Consider the following 14,619-nt stretch of genomic DNA (forward strand, 5'->3'; position numbering starts at 1 on the left):
TAGTGAGGCTAAAATGAAATAACATATGCAAAAGCAGTTTATAAATCATAAACTTACTATAAAATGTTATTTTGTAATTCTGCAAGCTTGTCTTAAATGCCATCACCTCCAAGGAGCCTTTTTGCCATCATAAGCAGAAACCATCTCTCTCTTCTTTGAAGCCCCACCATGCACAGCCTATGGGCCCTCATCACACTCCTTGAGTTATTCGAGTTCAAGTCCCGTGTTTACAACCAGACCGCAAACTCTATGAAGTCAGCATCCATTCCTCTCTGTGGTTCTCCCTCCCCCCATCCAGGTCTCAAGGGTCTAGAGTCTTTCAAAGAGAACACATTCTGAGATTTGAGGAGGCAGAGACAAAAAGTTCCACGGCGAAGTGCCAGGGAGGCTTCTGTTTGGGGTGTCCCTTGGGATCACAGATCCCTCACCTGGTGATGAGTCAACCCAGCACCACCCCATTGTAGGGCTGGAATGACAGTAATGGGCCCACCTGCTGCCTCTCCTCATGCCCGCACTCCAGTCAGACATTGCAAGTCAATCACGGCTCTGTCCTGCTGAGCCTGGAGTGTTCCAGTGCCTTTTCCATCACAGCACCAGGCAGCCACTACTAGTTGATCAATTTCAGCACAAGAGATAAACATCATTACCCTCTGCTAAGCTCAGAGATAACCCAACTAGCTGACCATAATGACTTCAGTCATTACGGAGCAAGATAAAAGACTAAAAGAGGGAGGGATCACTTCAGATCTGCCGAGTGAGTCGATTGGACTTAAAGGGCCAGTCAAACCCTGACTGCCGGCTCATGGCAGGCTCTTGCCGAGGACAAATGCCCAGCCTATATTTATGCAAAGAGATTTTGTTCCAAACTTAAGGTCAAAGATACCTAAAGACATCCCCCTCAGGAACCCCTCTCATGGAGGAGAGTGCCTGAGGGTCTTGGTTTCCCATTGCATCCCCCACCTCAATTTCCCTGGTGCCCAGCCACTTGTGTCTTTAGGGTTCTCTTTCTCTCCATAAAAGGGAGCCAACACAGTGTCGGCCTCCTCTCCCCAACTAAGGGCTTATGTGTAATTAAAAGGGATTATGCTTTGAAGGGGAAAAGTAGCCTTTAATCACCAGGAGAAGGACACAGCGTCCGGAGCCAGAGGCGCTCTTAGCGGCGTTTATGTCCTTTGCTGTCTGAGGGGCCTCAGCTCTGACCAGTCTGGTCTTCGTGTGGTCATTAGCATGGGCTTTGTGAGACAGATACAGCTTTTGCTCTGGAAGAACTGGACCCTGCGGAAAAGGCAAAAGGTAACAGTTACTGTCTGTGGTTTAAAAATGAGGTGTGGAGCAAATAAACAGGTTGGAAGTGTGGGGTGGGGTGGTGGGGTAGGGTGGTGGGGCAGGGTGGAGGGTTGTGAGCAGTCAGTGGGCTTGTCGCCGATTAGCACTGAAGCAGTGTTTAGCTGGACGGCCTTTCTGTGGGCCCCTCTGACAGTGCCCTTCCCAGGAAGATGTGTTTCTCTGTCCTCAGCCACATGAAAATCTTTTGCCTACCGTGCCTGTCAATTCATTGCCTGACCGCACCTCCCCCACCCCCCGTTTTACACCTGCCTGTCCAGTCTACCTCTCTCTAGGGCATCCACACTGAGCAGTGGGAAGAACTTTAAGCCCTGAAGAGCAGGCCAAAGGCAAGCAAGAACCCCCTCGAACAGCTTCCCAGCTTAGTGAGGCCTTATTTCATTGATTCTCTGAGGCACATTGTTTTTTCACATGTTAGCGTTTCTGAAATTGGCATGCAGCTCACGATCAAGTCACAGTTTAACTGGACACATTATTTTTCTTTCTTAGTGGTGCAGAAAAGTAACAGTGCGTCTTACAATTGACTGCGTCCTAGATTCTGTGAGATGCAATACGTTATTAACCATCACGCACATTTCCTGAACTCTTTCAATGAGCAGACACCAGCCTGGGTTAGACTGGAGCCCTAAAAGCACGACACAGATTCCACCCTGGATTGGCTTCTGTTCTGCCTGGGAAAACCCAAAGTATGTTTGGAGACCAAGAGCAACATAAAGTAGCATAGGCGGAATAGTCCATGAGAAGTGCGGGCAAAAGGTGCCGGAGATCAGAGAACACCAAGACTGTACTTGTAAATGACAACTGGCTTTGTGCATTTTTTTCTGGGAAAGGATAAGGAGTGACTATAGAACTGTAAAGAAAGAATGCACTTTGCTACAGCCTTGCAGAGTTGTGCAAATGCCGATGACTAAAGGAGCTGAAAGAGGAAGGAGGGGATAAGGGGTGGGGGCTGGGTAGGGGTGAGATTAGGACCCTGGGAGCTGCAAGCCACTGGAGAGATCAGGAGGAAAGGGAGGGAGACCTGCTTTAGGCGAGAAGAGAACAGTATTTGTTCCACATCTCGGTTCAGAATAAGTTCATGTAGGTGATGGGGCCAACTGGAACAGGTGAAGGCCTATGAATGAGTGTCTCAGTTAGGGTCTCCTTAGAGTTTAATATTAAAAGGTGTTAGCTAAGTACAGAGCTGGTACCTGAGACAGTAAAAGGAAACTCTAAGGTATCATGGAGGTAGCAATTGCAGGACACAGCTCCCACCCCTAGGGCTGAGAGAACCAAGGGAAGAGACAGGAATTGTTAAGACTTGGAGCATAGATGAGAGGTCTGTGGAGCTGACATTAGGACTTGGGAGGAAGGCGTGCATCGAGGCTGCTGCTGGATCTCTGAACCTGACCTCGGGTCTGGACCCCTGAGGAGAAAGCCCTGGCAGGTTGGTGCATGTGGGGCCGAGGAACAATAGCTTAACAACCAGCATAAAAGAGAGCAGCATGGGACATGCTTCAACCATGCGCATGGATGGCTCCAAAACCTGTGTGTGGCTGGCCCAGGACGCAGGGAGGCTGCAGGGGGAAGAGACAGGTTAAACCTGACTTGTCTGGGAAGCACCATTGTCCTCAGGTCACTTTCTTCTGTCAAGCCTGGTGCTGAAGTTATCTGTTGTCCCCAGGGGCCAAGTATTAAGAGTAATCAGAAACTCAGTCCTTTCTTCTAGGAGCTTCCCTTCTTGCATGAAAATCCTGATAAAACTGGAAAAAAAAAAACCTCATGATTAAATTTTTTCATGTATTCATTCTTTCCTTCTATCAAAAAATAATCTCCAGGCACTGTGCTAGGTTCATGGGTATACAATGGCAACAAGACCTCCCAGCCCCTGCCTATGTGAGGCATCTGTGGACTGCGGAGGAAAATCCAATATGCCATTGTTCTCTCTTTCCCATAAGAAATTACAATTCTCAGTTCATTTTATTCTCACTGTGCTCTTTGTGACCCTCAAAGGGGGTCACATGATAACAGGACTGTAGCTGCTGGCCTAAAATGAGCCCATTCCTGTGGCGCTCATGTCGCTGTGACAGAGAATAACCCTGTTTTCAGAATACTCTGGTGCCCTCCCTCTCAATCTGGCCTTTCCCTGGCGTGGGTGGGCGACTCCTGCTCAGGGACTCTGCCTTCTCCACAGTGTGCTCCCAGGGAGGTGGAGCCACTCAGGCTGAGGGCCTTGGCCAGGGCACCTCCCAGGGCCAGGCCTCGTCTGGGCTGGCGTTCACTGGAGGCCATCCTGATGGCCTGGAAATTGAGATTTCTGTCTGGCACGCCTCCCGATGGCTCCCCACCTGCTACCACATTCCAGGAGCTTCCAGGATGTCTGGGTAAGACAGAGGCACCCCCCACAGATTCAGTAGCTCTGAGAGGGATCTGTGGCTCCTTCCTAAGCTTTCGGTTCTTCTGGAAACTTCTGCCTCTAGAAGATGGTCCCTCTAAGAAAAGTACAACCACCCAGCCCATAATTCAGCTCCCAGGTTTTCCCTCAAACCTCCATGTCTCCTGTAAGCAGAGCAGGAGTAAAATCAGATACCAAATTTCCTCATTCCTCAGCTCCCAATCCCTAAGGGCATAAGATGAAAATCTTCAGATCTCTGCTTTCCTCCCTCTTTTTTTCTTCCTCTGTTAATGTTTGTCAAGTGTTACTAAGTGTCTGGCACTGTACTAAGTGCATCACCTCCCTGAACTCTCCGAACAGTTCCACGAGAGAGGCCTCTCTGTGATCCCCCTGGTACTGATGAGGTCACTGAGGCTCCAGAGAAGGATTAGTAACTGGTGGGGTTGGACCTGGGATTCACACCCATGCTGCGTGACCCGGGACAGGCAGGCATGGCCGTTACACCACACTGACCCCCGTGGATCGAGATCTATCCAATAGTCTGGTCACTGGTATCACTAAGATAGAGTGGCCATATAATTTATCATCCAATCAGGGCAGTTTTGCAAGTGAAAGGGAGCACTATTAATAATTGCACTGGGACAATAAATGTAAACCAACACTGGACCTGGAAAACTGGGACGTGTGTTTGCCCTATACCAAGGTGAGCTAGACACAGCCACTGCCTTCATGGAGTTCAGAGCCAGGCAGGAGCGGCTCCCACGTATAATTACTGTGCAGCACAACGTGGAGACCGTGGAGTAGAAGGAAACACGGGTGGGAGGTGAGGAGGAGGTCTGTGAGCTCAGAGGAGGCACCGGGGCTGGAGAGGGTGAGAGAAGACTTCCCAAGGAGTTCATCCTGATAACGTGCATTCCCAATGACGAGTGCTCTCTCCACTGCACAAGACAAGTATACATCAGCCCGTGTTGGCTGTGGACCTGGCGCTGTGTCAGGGAGGGTTTATGAAGATCACTAGGTGGGTCTCTTGGTGTCATCCCTTCATCCCAGCTTCTGGGTTAGGACGGATATCTGGGGGAGGCCTGAGGACTCATGAAAGTGAGGCGCTAATCATTTTTTGGACACCACACCCCGGAGCACCTGGGACAGCTGTGGCCTTTGTCCTGGGTTCAGCATCAAGCCGAGAATGTGGCAAGTAAAGAGAGGCTGGGCACCAACTCCAGTGTACCCAGGCTCTGGGTCATGTTTGTCCAGGCTAAGAATTCTGTCCTGGTTCTCGGTGCAGAAGGAAGAATCGTGGGGCTCATTTTAGGCCTTGGCTGCCTTCTGTTAAATTGAAAACAGAGCAGGAAGGAAGAAAATTTAACAGGCTCAGTTCTAAAACAACAAGCACAACTGTGTCCTTGCCAGAAACCCCTCCTCCCCATGTTGATTGAATGGTAAAGAGAGGAGGGGAGGTGAGAGGGAGAGAGAGAGAGAGGAAGAGAGAGAGAAAGGAAAGAAAGGAAAGAAGAAGAAAGAAAGAAAAGGAAAGAAAGAAAGAGAAAGAAAGAAAGAAAGAAAGAAAAGAAGGAAGGAAGGAAGGAAGGAAGGAGGGAGGGAGGGAAGGGGAAAAGAAAAGAAAAGAAAAAGAAAAAAAGAAGGAAATACCAGTTTGGGAAAAAAGAATTTTCCACCAGCCCTTCTGAGCCTTGGCTGGGCTTAATTAAAGTTACAGACATGTATAAAGGGCAGGGTAGGGGGAGTCTGAGCTGCTGAGAAAACATGTTTTTAATTATACTGTGGAATTTCTCCCTGGGGTATGCCTGTGCGCAGTTAAGCGTCAAGGACAGGGATGCCGCTCTGGGGAGGGGATGCTGAGCATGATTTTGGAAGCCGGCAGAAGACGCTATTGTGAAAACCAGACCTGTCAGGCTAGGAAAAGAATGGCTGGTGGTCTTTGACCAGGGAGTGACGTGTGAAATGCAGCACCCGCCCCCGCCCCCCGCCAAAAACAAACACACTCTCACAGAGTTAGAACAACAGTGACCTCTCAACAAATATTTTTCAAAGATTACCAACCAACCATTACCTAGAGCAGCGGTTCTCAACCTTGGCTGCATGTTAGAACTACCTGAGACGTGTTAAAAAGAAGAACCCTGATGTCCCATGCCCCAAGATTCTGATGTAGTTGATCTGGGGTATGATCTGAGACCCCGGCATGTTTTCAGCCTGCAGCCACATGAGAAGTGCTGACCTAATCAACAGGGGTGATGATTTGAGGGGAGGGGATTATAGGCAAAAAACAACAGCCTAATTCAAGGATGAGAAGAGGGCACAGGTGAGGTAGGAACAGTCCTAGGGCCAGACAAAGAAGGAAGGGAGAAAGGAGGTGCTGATCCCTCCCCTACTCCTGAGAGGAGGCCTTTAAGTCACCGTGCCTTGTGGAGACCAGATTCTTCAAAAATACAAGAATGAGTGAGTGAGGGAGTGGGTGGATGCCAGGAGAGTGCGTGACAAGCCTTGCAAGGGAAGATGACAATGCACTAGCTTGGTTTGGAAATTTTACCCCTGGAACAGGCAGGCCAAGCTGGCTGGTCCCCTCCCTGGTATACAGCCCTCCCTCTTTATATATGGAGCAGGGGACGGTGTGTGGCTGGTTTCTTAGGAAGCACCATGGTTCCAAGCTGGCAACTGGGGAGTTCTGAATCCAAAAAGGAGGGAGATGAACGTAAGTGGAGGGCAGGCCTACAAGGTTGCAGATAAGCTTAATTCTATCTCCTTACTCTTCTGCCTTTGCAACATCCCTGTGATCTTGCGACAACCCTGTAAGGCAATAACAAATGGCTCATGTTTATTGAGTGTTACCTCATGCCGTATTGTGCTTTCATGTTTAACACAGTTGTCTCATTTCACCCTCACGACTGCTCTGGGAGGTAGGTCCTGGTATCACATCCATTTCACAGATGAGACCGTTTGGCATGGAAGAGTTGAGTGGGTTGCCCAAGGTCACATAGCTAAGATGGAACAGGCTGGATAGGAACCCCAGTAACTCGACCTCAGAATAACCTTCTCTTAACCCTGAGTGTACACTGTAGGAAAAATGAGCAGTCCCATTTCAGAGAGGAGAAAACTGAGACTCAGAGGTTAAGCAAGCCTCAAAGTGGTTGTTAACCCAGATCTTCCCACTAACTCCCAAATCAGCATCAGTATTTAACATACCAGACCTCTCCCAGATAGATGTTGCCACATGGAAGACAGCCAATCTACATGATAGAAAGCCAATATTGCAAGCAGTTGTCTAAAGGAGTCAAATGTGTTGGATTTGAACTGGATGTCTCATTTCTTTGGTGAAGACACTGGAAACAACTTCCAGGTTTCATCAATTGCTCCTATCACTCAACGTTGCTATCTTACTGAACTTGTTCCCCAGCCTTACCCACTGATGGAATGATCCAGAATGGAAGACAAGACACCAATGTACATGATCCTGGGGGAGGCTGTTTCTTAAATCTACAGACTGTTGGTCACCTGAGCCCCATGTCACCAAAGGCTTTCCTGGAGAAGCCTCCTAGACCAGTCTTGACAAAGGCTCACTCATTCCGTGGATATTTATTGGGCACCTATTATGAGTTCTGCCCCATGTGGGGTGCTGGAATCACAGTAGTGACAATGACAGATGAGGTTCCTGCCCTCAGGAAGCTTACTGCCCTTGAGGGCTTCACTTACTTGGAGGAGTGATGACCCTGAAGTGCGGTGTGTGTTAAGAAGCGGAAGTCCAGGGCCAGGCGCGGTGGCTCACGCCTGTAATCCCAGCACTCTGGGAGGCTGAGGCGGGCGGATCACCAGGTCAGGAGATCGAGACCATCCTGGCTAACATGGTGAAACCCCATCTCTACTAAAAATACAAAAAAATTAGCCGGGCATGGTGGTGGGCACCTGCGGTCCCAGCTACTCAGGAGGCTGAGGCAGGAGAATGGCGTGAACCTGGGAGGCAGAGCTTGCAGTGAGCCAAGATCGTGCCACTGCACTCCAGCCTGGGCAACAGAGTGAGACTCCGTCTCAAAAAGAAAAAAAAAAAGTGCCTCACGGAGAGTCTGTTCTTTTCTTCCCATATTGTGTGTGCGCACGCGCTTCCTCCAACACATCCTCCCTATACATATTTTGAGTAAAACATCTTGTAAAAAGTTACAGCTACATAATCACCACCTGCCCCTAAATAGTTTTTGCTTTTTCTTTCTTCAATGCACGATCATTTTCCCCCATCAATTTATTTTTTAGTTTCTTAAAATCTGGTTGCCAGTAGGCTGTTTTTTAAAAAGCAGAACATGGTTTGTTCTTACTAGCAGGAAAGGAGCATTTATTGAGCCTCTGCTATGGTGTCTTTTATTTTGCTGAGAGCCTATTTACATTTCTTTGAGAGGAAAACAACAAAGGGTTACATGAAAGACCATGTGAATAGCCCCTAGCTGATCTATTAAACTTGCTATTCCCCGGCCAGCTGCTTCAGATCTCCTTCAGATCTTATGTGTTTCCTTCCTAAGGTCCCTGGAGTAAGGGTTGCATAGACCTATTCTACTCTCCAATTCACGTGTCCCTCTCCCTCTTCCTCTCCATAATTCCACATCTCCAACCCCCACCCCTACGTGCAATGCCACAGGGTGTGGACTGCCACAGCCACTGGATCTGCTTTTGGAGTCAAGAGTCCTTAAGCTCCAAATGGAACTGAAATTTAAATACCAACTTTCAACCGTATGTTAACATCAGCAGCCTCTTCCAATGTAAAAACCCATGGCAGTGTGCCCTGCTTTGTTTCTTTAAGCAAGAGAAACTTGAAGGAAACATGTTGGTAGGCCAGATTTTTGTTGGCTTTGCTATGGATCACAGTCATTTATTCACTCATTCATTCACTGATTCATTAAATGACCACATTTGCAAGGGCAAGGTAATGGGGAGGGCCAGAAAGGACACTGGCCCCAGAAACAGGAGGCTGGATTTTGGTTCTGATGCTGCCACTGCTGACATGACACTGCACAGGTCACCTGCCTCCTCTGAGCCTCTTTCCTTAACCACAGAGTGAGTGGTTACAGAGAAATCTTTACTACTTGTTAGATCAGCATTACCTGGGAGCTTGTTAGAAATGCAAGCTCTGGTGGGGCCATACTGAACCCAAATCTGCATTCATGTGCATAGTGACAGCTAAAATGCACTGAAGCAGATGATCTTGATGATCCTTTATGAAAGTCTCATGCTAATGCAGTTTTCTAAAATAGAGGCAGAGTGGAACCCAGATGGACACAAAATCTGGTTGACATAATAAAACAAGGTAGAGGGTGTATGGTGGGGAGGGGGTAAAGGAAGGAAACTGTTTAGGTAAAGATACCAAAACCAAAGTCCTACTGCACACATGGGATCTGAGGAGGGCTGTGTCTGCTCTGGTTACGTTTTCTATAATCTCTTAGCACCACTGAACTTTCTGTCTTTTTGTTTTGTTTTTCCAGATTCGCTTTGTGGTGGAACTCCTGTGGCCTTTATCTTTATTTCTGGTCTTGATCTGGTTAAGGAATGCCAACCCGCTCTACAGCCAACATGAATGTAAGCATAGCAGGGTAGCTTGGGCAAGCCCTGAAGAGACATTGGTCTGGGCCTTTTGTCTAGAAAGATCTTGGGGTGGGAGTGTGGGGATCAGATCTGCTTATCATCATTTCATGTCTATGATGCATGTAACAGATTTATCAATGTTACACAAATTATAATTTTTAAAAAGTCTTTAGAGAAAGGGTCTCACTCTGTTGCCGAGGCTAGAGTACAGTGTTAGGACCATGGCACACTGCAGCTTCTATCTCTTGAGCTCAAGTGATCCTCCTGCCTGGGCTTCCAAAGTGCTGGGATTATAGGCATGAGCCACTGCTCCCAGCTAATTTTTTTGTTTTTTGTGGAGACAGAGTCACTACATTGCCCGGGCTGGTCTTGAACTCCTGGCCTCAAGTGATCCTCCCACCTCAGCGTTCTAAAGCGCTGGGATTACAGGCATGAGCCACTTTGTCCAGCCCAAATTTTCATGTTTTAATCCTACACATTCTAAGCAAATACTTGTGTGTAGTTAAAAAGGGACTGTGCACTTATTTTTGTTTGCTTTGTTATTGCTAGTTTTAATTTTTTTATACCTAAACTCTCTCGTTTTAAAGAGAACAGATTTGTAGATGAGTTCTCTAAAATATTTCAGAAATCAATATAGAGAATATGTTATACATAGTGCCAGAGAAAAATGAGGACAAGAGATGCTATACAATCGTACTGAAGAAAAATTTTATTTCTTGGACCCCTGAGGTGTCTGCAGACCTGAAAGGAACCTAGTGAGAGCCTCTTTTACACTCTGCCCCTGTGGGAAAGCCTTCACCTGGTTTCCGGCCCTCTATGCGGTGAATGTGGAAGCCTCAAGCGTTATGCAAAGCTGCCCAGTCCTCTATTCTTGATCTTCACCCTCTCGTTCATGAGTTTCAGGCCCCAGTTCTGAATCAGCCTCCTGTCCATCAGACTCTTCTTTACCTCTCCCCAAGGAGCCCATAACCTGCAGCCCTACTGCATACTTGGGGTAGGTGCTCAGTTCACCGTGGCTGAAGGAATAGACGAGCCTCTGCTCAAGCAGCAGCAGCAACTGCGTGGAGGCTTCTTGAACTAACACTCCTATGCCCCTCTCGGCACAAAATGATGTGTCCCCCCTTGCTTCCCCTTCACATTTCCACCCATGCCTATTGCAACATCCGTCTGTCTCCCCACTACACCGGGAGCTTGAGAGAAGAGGCCATGTCTCTAGCACCCAGCACAGGGACTGGCACACATGAGATGCTCCTGCTTCTTAAATGCTGAGAATGAAGGAGGACATCAGAGGGGCCCAGGCCCCTTCCCAAAAAGGCCAACTCCTAGGTCTGCATCCTGCTTGGTCTCCATGACTAATCCCGTCTTGTCCTCACTTTCTGTTTTAAAGGCCATTTTCCCAACAAGGCGATGCCCTCAGCAGGAATGCTGCCGTGGCTCCAGGGGATCTTCTGCAACGTGAACAATCCCTGTTTTCAAAGCCCCACCCCAGGAGAATCTCCTGGAATTGTGTCAAACTATAACAACTCCATGTAAGTGTTGAGATCCCTACCATGCGGGGGAGGAATTTGCACACCCCTTCACGTGCTGAAATGCATATGTGCGTACAAGGAGCATGGAGCACTGAGTGTTCTTGTGGCTTTGCTGAGCCCCTAACCTCTTAGGAGCAGAGCAGGTTTCCTCTCTGGAACATTCTGTTAACTGTCAGGGCACTTGGGGAGAAATCTCCAAGCTAAGGCCACGTGCACAAAATTTCTTGGTCCTTATATCCCCAGAATGTGACCTGGAGTCTGATGGCAGCCCGCTGCAGAGATGTGTCCACTGCCTTCTGGTCATTGACCTGCTTGGGTGGAGTGAATCACTGTAGGAGAAAAACTCAGTTCCCTCACCCTGATCAACCTGGACAGATCTCTCTTCCTTTAAAAGCTTTCTTGGACATCTAAGGGCTAGGAAAAATGTCAGGGAGCATTGGGAAGGTAAATGAAGTCAGGTTTACAAAGTGAAGTTTACTTCTTGGGAGAAAAACACAATTTCCAAATCCTCTGTTATAATTGCCATCGGCCCCCTGGAGTGGTGAGATCTTGGAATATGGCTCGGGTGCAGTGGCTCTTCACTGTGGGCCTGCAGGCTATTCTGAAAAGCTGATGAAAACCAATGACCCCTCTCCCAAGAAAAATGGCCACATACCAAACATTACACTGTACATCTGATTTCAGGGAATTGTAGATGCCAGGTTAGTAGCCTCAGGTCTAGGGTCAAAATTCAAGTCGAATCCCACAGGAAGAGGGTCTGCCTTCGGAATTCCCTTTCAGAGCATTGGGAGAACATCATGGGAGCATATTCTAGAGACAGAGGCCTAGGGTGTGGACAGGGCCATCCCTCACCCACTGTGCTGACCTTAAGCAGCACCTTGTGCAGCCCATACCTGAAGGCCACCAGCAAAGACCTGTTGGGGAGCAGGCTTTACCCTACCTGTATAAACACCAGGCTAGGTGAAAACTGAGATACCTGGTTACTTTAGTTTTTTCCTTGGAGGAGCTCAGTATGATTCTTCCAGGAGAAGCCTGCTTTTAGACTAAAAAGAAAAAAAGTTTGATAGGTCAACCTAATGATTGGAGGTGGCCTTCCCCACTGTGAACAAACTATGGCTGCATGTGCCCTACAATGGCAGAGTTGAGTAGTTGTGATAGAGACTGTATGATCTGTAAGCCTGTAATTTTTATGTTTGCTGACCCCCGGATTACCAGATGATAGAAGAGGAAACATCTGTCTTCCTAGCAAAGTCAAGGAAGTGGCATTTAGCAGGACTCATATTGCTGCAAGCACTGCCTTGCAGTTTTAGTTTACAACTGCACTTTCAGCTTAAGAAACACCTGCCCATCCAGAGAGATCGTGTGGGGTCACATGGTGGGATCAGGGAGGCCTGAAGACAGCTCAGTGGAGGCTGCATGGAGCTTTGGTGGGAACGGCCCTGGCAGTGTCTATAGATGTTATTGGGGAAAACTGAGGGGTGGGAGTTGGAGAAGGGGGCTCCAGACTCTAGCTGTACTTGGCATTTGAACCCGGAAAGTTGGGTTTCATGTTTCGCACTCACATTATGAGTGAAATATTGGCTTATTCAAGGTTCTTTTGCTTGCAAGGCACGGAAACCCATTCAAGCAATCTTAAACCCCAGAAGGAAATCTATGATTTGGATACTAGACATTCTCACAGAGCCAAGGGCAGCAAGGCAGGGCTCAGGAGAGGCAGGCCAAGACCTGGAGAGCTGTCAGGAGCTGCTTCCTCAACTCTCTTCCATCTGGGCCTGCCAGCCCTGGCCTCTGTGTCTACTCCATTCACCTCTCTCCATGGACCAGTCTCCCCTGCTCCTCAATGCCTGGGCTGCCATTGTTCATGCAATTCACAATACCGCGGCCTGGGCAATCAGAAGCTCATCTCTGAACACCATCCAAATTCCTGGGAACAAATCGGGTTGACCCAGCTTTATTCTCCCTGTCCCATCAGCCTTGGCAGAGGCGTGCATGTGCATGCGTGCCTGTGTGTGTGTGCAGGGAGGTCCTTGTGGATGAAGCATGGCTGTCAGAGCCTACCTGCGTGAATGGGTGGAAGGACAGGTCTCAGAGAATTGGGTAAAAACTGGATAAACCCTCCAGTGATATCCACCAATGTCACCCTGTTTAAGGCTTCTCTGGGCAAGAGACACACAGAGCATGGGACTGAGAGGCGAGCAGACCCTGCCAAAACTGGGAGACTGAATAGATCGCTCACCATCCTTGTCAGTTAGCCTATATGTACAAGGAAGTAAAATTATCTCTTTCTCCTGCCTTGGCAGTATTGTAAGGATACTCAATGTAGTAGCTAGGCCAGACACATAGTATCTTTAAATATAGCATGAGATGGCCGAGCGCGGTGGCTCATGCCTGTAATCCCAGCACTTTGGGAGGCCGAGGCAGGTGGATCACGAGGTCAGGAGATCGAGACCATCCTGGCTAACACGATGAAGCCCCGTCTCTACTAAAAATATAAAAAATTAGCTGGGTGTGGTGGCGGGCGCCTGTAGTCCCAGCTACTCGGGAGGCTGAGGCAGGAGAATAGCATGAACCCGGGGGGCAGAGCTTGCAGTGAGCCGAGATCACGCCACTGCACTCCAGCCTGGGTGACAGAGCGAGATAAAAAAAAAAAATAGCATGAGATATTATTACTGTTATAAAAATAACAGCTATTTCCTTATTAATGAGGCTTTGTCCTTACAGCTTGGCAAGGGTATATCGAGATTTTCAAGAACTCCTCATGAATGCACCAGAGAGCCAGCACCTTGGCCGTATTTGGACAGAGCTACGCATCTTGTCCCAATTCATGGACACCCTCCGGACTCACCCGGAGAGAATTACAGGTAAGCATGACTGCAGTGCTCTCAAGCATCATTTGCCTCACCTATGGAGAGACTGAAGATATAGGAAAGAACAGGGAGATTTGGTGAAAAATATACTAGCGGAGGCAGGAAGGGATGGGGTCTGGAGGCAGCTTGAACATCACCTTGGTGAAGATGCCTCTTCCTCCACAGAAGCCTGGAAGGTAGGAAGTTGGGAAGGAAGGCAGGAAAGGTCTCATCCACGTTAAGTCTAGAGACAGAAAGAATGCTAAGAGAGATGGCACTATGGGAAGTATGAGGCTAGGTCAAGGGCTAGAAGCAGGGGAGACGAGTTTACAGAGTTTGGTAAAGATATGGAGCAACTCTCACAGAGTTCTAGAGCGAGAGCTAACCAGGAACATGAAGCAGCAAGGCCAACTATCATTAAGGAGCCAGGGAGGTCAGAGATCATGTATTATCATGACATAAATATGCATAATTGTACTATTTCTCCCAGTAATATTTAGCACCCAGGCCCTGAGGCAGAGCAAGTGGAGAGTGGGTGATGCAGGGCTGGGGGTGTGTAGGGAGGCACCACAGAAGGTCAACAGGCAGGGGGCTGAAGGCAGGGACTGGACTACATGCATCAAGTCCAGGCTGCACGAGGAAGGATGAGAAGGCAGATGAGTACTGAAATGGACTGGGGGAAATGAAGAGGCAAGGGAATAGAAGTCTCAGTGGGTGCCATGACCCTGTTTAAGTGATTGAGAAAATGAACAAGATGAAAAGGTTAATGGCTGTGGTCAGAAAGTGAAATATGTGAATTCAGGATTTCGAAGGTAGGGTGGGTGATGACTGGCCCCCAGATGTGGCCATGGTGAAGTGGGGCAAAGGTGCAGGTGCATGGTGAGGGGAAGGAGGAAATGGGAGGTGATGATGTTGGCCCCACATGGACACCACGGTTGTGCAGGAA

At 48.4% G+C, this 14,619-nt stretch overlaps 1 protein-coding gene across 1 annotated transcript in view; it reads left to right on the top strand.

Moving 5' to 3' along the window:
- The first annotated feature begins 1,196 nt into the window (after window positions 1-1,196).
- Window positions 1,197-14,619, top strand: part of ABCA4 (ATP binding cassette subfamily A member 4) — a 128,570-nt gene continuing 115,147 nt past the window's right edge. The window contains exons 1-4 of the mRNA XM_054668016.2: window positions 1,197-1,293; window positions 9,199-9,292; window positions 10,686-10,827; window positions 13,549-13,688. Coding sequence (XP_054523991.1) covers window positions 1,228-1,293; window positions 9,199-9,292; window positions 10,686-10,827; window positions 13,549-13,688 — 442 coding nt within the window. The 5' untranslated portion in view covers window positions 1,197-1,227. The remainder of the gene's footprint in view (window positions 1,294-9,198; window positions 9,293-10,685; window positions 10,828-13,548; window positions 13,689-14,619) is intronic.

Source organism: Pan troglodytes, chromosome 1, assembly GCF_028858775.2.
Source record: "Pan troglodytes isolate AG18354 chromosome 1, NHGRI_mPanTro3-v2.0_pri, whole genome shotgun sequence".
Taxonomy (NCBI): domain Eukaryota; kingdom Metazoa; phylum Chordata; class Mammalia; order Primates; family Hominidae; genus Pan; species Pan troglodytes.